This window comes from Xiphias gladius, chromosome 18 (assembly GCF_016859285.1).
Source record: "Xiphias gladius isolate SHS-SW01 ecotype Sanya breed wild chromosome 18, ASM1685928v1, whole genome shotgun sequence".
Classification (NCBI taxonomy): Eukaryota; Metazoa; Chordata; class Actinopteri; order Istiophoriformes; family Xiphiidae; genus Xiphias; species Xiphias gladius.
The window spans coordinates 30,558,491-30,564,377 of NC_053417.1; the positions used below are offsets into that span (position 1 = coordinate 30,558,491).

Here is a 5,887-nt window from a genome sequence, read left to right on the forward strand (position 1 = left end):
GATTTAATAACTGGTCCAACCTCAAACAAGTTCTTAAGTAGCTGTGGATCAGACCTGCACAACGTCCAGGAGGAACATTGGACCGTTCTTCCTACAGAGCTGCTTCAGCTCAGACACATTCTCAGAATTTCTGTGTGAATGGCTCTGTGAGCACAGCATCTCTATTGGGTTATGGTCTTTGCTCTGACTGGTCCACTCCAGATGGTGGATTTTCCTTGTTTGAAGGCATTCTGTAGTAGATTTACTTCCATGTTTAAGGTCATTGTCCTGCTGCGTCACCCAGTTTCTACTGAGCTTCAGCTGGTGACAGCCACCTGTAAGATACCTTGATAAACCCGTGAATGTGTTTTCAACCGAAACAAGACGTGATAACACTGACACATCATCAGCCTTTTATTTGAGCCTTTTACTTATAGGTTTATTCCACAGGGACCACACAGATTAACACTGTTTAATACAGATAAACACAAACGGATGTCATGTATAGAGGCTTCTAACTGAAGCTAATCTGCAGCTTCAACCTTGAAAATTACATTCAGCTAGTTCATCACTACCACAGACCCCTGAACATTATACATTGATGTTTCATACAGTGGTGTTATAAAAACATAGACTCTTTAAAGACACCTGTCTGACTGTCTGTCTGCCTGCCTGTCTCCTGCTTGTCCTCCTCTTCCTCTGCATTGAGACCCGTCCACTCGTGAAGGACACTCAGACATTTTCAGCCTCAGATTTGGAAAAAAATAAAAACAGACAGCGTGCAACTTCACTGGGCTCTAATATTTATAAAGATGTCTGAGACATGTCAGGTGATCTGTCTCACCTGTTCAGCTCCTTCTTTTTCTCCTGCTTGGCAACCATCTTCTGTCCAACCTCCCTGGTCGCCTGACTCTGAAGCATCCAATCAGCATGAAGCTCAGCAGGAGGACACAGCTGACATCATCATTATCATCATCACACAGTTTCACATATAAGAGTGATGAGCTGCAGAGATTTAGACTAAAACTGTGATCATATTCGCCATTAAATCTTATGTTCAGACTTAAACAATGAATCAATGTATCTACTGACAAGTACTGTGTGTGTATTGATATAATTTAAAATAAAACAACAAGTATTATGTGTGTATCAGAGCCTGACATATCTCGTTCCTTTGAGCCACAGAATTTCATTGTTTCAAAAAACTATTAAAACACATCAGTGAGCCACACTGTGTACAGGGTCATCACCATGAACACACACATTGGACCTGTATGTTGGGCTGGGTGTATTTCGTGGTGTTGTACCTGTAATTTTGGGTTCTCAGCTGGGACTAATTTCTGCACCACCTCCAGGAAAGCCACTGTTGTATCCAACACTGTCACCATGTCAGTGCGGCAGCCATGGATTGTGGGTAGCAGCTGCCGTAGCCTGCTGCAGCTCTGAGTGATGCGTTTCCTGTCAGAGAGATGACATCATCAGGTTATGTCATGTCCAGGCCAGCCCTTACCTACAGTCCTCTAATCATGTGACCTCGGGTTAAATCCAAAATCCAGGCTGAATCCAAATGTCCATACTTCACTGCATTCACAGACGTAACAGGTGCTTTCCTGGGAAGTCTCTGAGTGCTGAGGTCTGTCCATGTCCACACGGGGTCTCAAGCAGACTTTCTGGGACTTCCAGACAGTGTGCTTGGGGTGCAGACTGAAACAGACTTTCCTTGGGAAATCACCTTTAATCCACACCAATATGGATTTGACAATGTACAAAAAACTAACGTGATGATAATAATGATAATATTAATAATAATAATAATAATAAATTACCATATTTATTTTTGAATACATTTGGGTTTTTTTATTTTTGTTGTGCAAACCTATTGATGCAGTGAAATTTCATTTTGCAGAGAAGGAACATGAACAGGCTGAATAATCGGGATTAGTTTTAATCTGCAGGTTTTTGCCCATCAGGATCCTCAGTTGAAGGTTTAATGTGGATATAATATTGTGTTTATCAGCTGAGGTGAAGGGTGAATTTATCTGTTGTAGATACTATGGGATGTAGCAGACCTGCGCACATCATCACACTGCTGAGAAAAATATTTTGAAATGAGTCACAGGGTCAGAAATTTCAGTCTATCTCCATGGAAATACACAAGGTCTTTAAATCCCATCTACCTTAAACCACTTGTGGTCCGGCAGCCTCGTACACTTGACGTGGCAATGATGAAGACATCATTGTGCGTATTACAAAAGTCCGGAGGGTGGACATTTGAATTCAGCCGGCAGTTTGAACACAGGAAGCTCAACTTCACAATAAAAGTCCAGTAGATAGAGTCAGAACCTGCGGTGTCTCTCCAGGAAAACGCCGCAGCTGTTCTTCAGGTCCTGATGGGGCTTCATCTGAAAGTTCTTTAGACCATCATCATCATCCTTCCTCTCTCCCTTTCCCTCCTCTTCAGTTGAGACAGTCAGCAGAACATCAGTGTTGATGGTCAACAGAATCTGATCTACATGACTGAAATCAGTTGAAACAGATGCTTCAGGACCAGGACCTGTACTAAGATCTGAATCGGTGTGAGGACCATGACCAGGATCTGACTCAGTGTGAGGACCAGGACCAAGAGCAGCTCTAGTTCTTGTTTCTGTAAAGTGTTTCATGCTGTCAGTCTTGTATATTTCCACCACATGTTGCTCCATCCCATCCTCTTCCTCTCGTTCCATCTGTGCGTCAATGAGGAGACAGAAAAGCAGAAGCATTGTGGGAAACGGAGTCCAAAACTGACTGAAAGTCAACTTAAAGGGCAATCCACACAGAAAGTGTTTTGACATTCGTCATTCGTCCATTTCACAGAACAGATTCAAACAATAAAATGAATGAATCAATGAAAACAGTGCTGAATTCTATTCGCACACTCCTCATGGAGCTGACTGTCAGACTGTCTGATATCAGTAGACCTGTTGAAGACAATTTGTCCTCTCTGCTGCTTCTGAGGACCGATATGTAATAAAGCCGATCAGAGGTCAGTCGATGTGAATTATCCGAATCGGTTGTATGAATGTTGAGATTTGATTTTTATGACTCTCTAGTTAGTTTTAGACTCTTCTCATCAGCTGGCAGATATTACAGTTGTCAGAGATCCATTACGTGCACATCAGTTCATATTAATGACCCTGAACATTCATCATGAAAGTGTTTGAGATTCTGTGTCTGAACTCTTACTGTCAGACTGACACTTTACTGAAGAAAATAAACCACAATTCAACACATTATTAAGAGCCGAAAGTCATTTGTGCGTGTGTGTGCGTGTATGTGTGTGCGCGCGCAACTGTTTGTCTGGTGACGGCAGAACTTTAAATATGTTGTTTCAGTCCAATAGCGACATCGACAGAAACAAAACAACCATATTCCACCTCGGAAATATCAACATCACACTCTGCCGTCCACAGAAATGTCTCTGTGCAGGTAACGTGATCACACACAGGTGACGTCAGGTAAAGTCTGTGAGGAATCGGGGGAAATTTACAGCGTAAACTCAGATTCACAGACAGGACGTAATACGGAGCTACACTAACATTAAACTAATATTAAAGCAACATCTCTCTAACAGTAAACTAACCTTGATTTAACATTGCAATAACATTAAATTATCATTAAACTAACATCAATATAACATTAAACTAACATTAAACCATTATTAAACTAATATTGATCCAACATTAAAATAACAGATGATCACAGTACCTTGGTCTCCATCAGTCTCTTGCTGATCGTTTAGTGTCTAGTCAGTGAACAAGCCTCACCTGTCCTCCAGGTTAAAACACTTCCTGATTATATGATGCCTTCAGGCAGACCTGGGAAAGTATCTTAACCTTTGCCTTCAGTGAAGAAATATTTAGATATGGTTAAATAATCGCAAATACTGTGAAATACTGTCAGACTGATAATGTTCTCAGCTTTTTACTACAATGACAAGGTGAGTTTCCATCCATCTGTTTTCATGCACATTTTCAATTTGTAATTGGAATATCTGAGTGGACACACTGGGAATTAAAAAAAATCTTGAAATATTGCAAAAAAGTCGTCACGCTCGTCTGAGGTGGAAAATTTGATGTAACAGCAAAAGGAAAACAGCCTGAGTGAATAAACACTGATGTACATGAAGCTTTTTTTTTTTTGGTGAGCACAATAATCATTTTCATCATAATTAGTTGTTGGCTGGGTTGATGTAGATTTTGTTTTGGTCTTTTTGGTTGAAGAGCTTTGACCTCAGAGCTGCACTCTTGATTCAGGCATCAAGACTTTTTTTAATAATTTAATGGAGAGAATTTGGCGCACCCTTTTTTTTGGATGTTGTTAGTAGTGAAGCACTTTTCAGTCATTAGGGATCCACTCCCAGTCTGTGGTCAGCTATTAGTTGCAGCAAGACTTTTTATTAGAACTTTGTAAACTCTGTAAATTTGTGGTCTTTTAAATGATACTGAATTTGTTGTTAAAACATTTTTAAAATTCTTTTTAAAAATATTAAAGTTTGAGGACCAAAACATTGTTAAAAAAGTGAAAGCAAGTGATGGACAGTGAGCAGGATTTTTGCCTTTTATTCGTGAGTTAAGGAAAGAATTAGAAAAGTACCAATTAAATACTCTGTGTCCATTCTTCCAGTTGTCTTGGCATATTATTATGAAAGTACAGATCTGTATAACTGTTGTAAAATGGTTTCCAAAATTTACACCAGTCTCTGTCCTTACACCTCGAGTCAGTAAAACTCCACCAAAAATTTAGTATAAACAAACATGCTGTGTAATATTTAGTCAAAATTAATATGTTAAAGAGTTCCACGGTGAAAGAGTTTGCAGGCTTTGGATGAGAGAAAACATTCATTCAAAAAAAAGTGATTTTATTTCAAATTAAATCTGTCCTTTTCAGGTCATTCTGAAGGAAACACTCAGTGGTCCAATCACATATCAGCAGGTCGTCTGACTTTTAAAGGTCAAAGGTCGCCAGTTGGCATTAATCACAATCAGCTCAATATTAATATTAATAATGATATGAATAAAGTGATGTTTCATTTGTATGATAATATTCTGCCTGAGTTTGTGTCTGTATTTTTATGATCAGACGGGACAAGTAACATTTCCCTCTGACTGCAGCTGCTGATCAATAATTGATAAAGGTTAATGATTATTGTTGGAGGGTCTCTGGAGTTTGTAATTAAATGGTCTCAGAGCTTCAGACTCTGCAGGAAACTGACTTCATTAAAACTCACTGAGGTCTGAAAGGCTCAACCCACATTATTGATCCTGGTATTAAAAAACAGAGCAGGTGATTATTCTATTAAAAAATATGATGATGTTAGGGATAGCACTAACTGGGATTTATTCAGATGTATTGTTGAATGATCAGATCTGTCCTTTTGCTGTTTGAATACTGATCAGTAACAATAAAATGTTCAGGTCTCTGATCAACATGGAACTGTGAACCGTGCCAGAAAATATCTGCTTCTTTGATAAAAAGTCGGAGCTACAAGAAGCTATGGACATAAAAACCGTGGATGTATTATGGGAACGGGATCCCGCACTCAAAGATGGCATTCATTCAATTCGATTAAAATGGCTCAATTGATATATGAGCCAAAAAACTTTTCCAGCTTCCATGCTGTGCATCCTACCGCTTATGCTCTTTAGTGTTAGGGTTAGGGTTAGCGTGAAACTTACTGTGAAACTTACCTTTCATTTTTTTGCAGATATAAAACCTCCATGGACTAAAAATTCATAATATTAGGAGCAAGAACCAAGCCTTTTTGCAGTTGGAGGCATCAGTCAACAGTTTTACCCATCTCTTCTATAATGGATGTCTGTGGAGACCAGGCTTTTAAGCTACAATGGATTTTCTGTTGCAGTACCGTGAG

At 39.4% G+C, this 5,887-nt stretch overlaps 1 protein-coding gene across 2 annotated transcripts; it reads right to left on the reverse strand.

The window, feature by feature from the left end:
• Positions 1-380: 380 nt before the first annotated feature.
• LOC120804124 lies at positions 381-3,829 on the reverse strand. Of its 2 annotated transcripts, none has more exons than XM_040153345.1 (5): positions 3,724-3,829; positions 2,323-2,702; positions 1,287-1,437; positions 824-891; positions 381-726 (listed from the first exon to the last, which is right to left on the reverse strand). In XM_040153345.1, exons 1-5 carry the CDS (start codon positions 3,733-3,735, stop codon positions 618-620), a joined length of 720 nt encoding a protein of 239 aa, XP_040009279.1. In that variant the 5' UTR covers positions 3,736-3,829; the 3' UTR covers positions 381-617. The 2 variants fall into 2 exon arrangements, with proteins under 2 accessions (XP_040009279.1, XP_040009278.1); XM_040153344.1 differs by having other exon boundaries at positions 824-933.
• Positions 3,830-5,887: the final 2,058 nt, after the last annotated feature.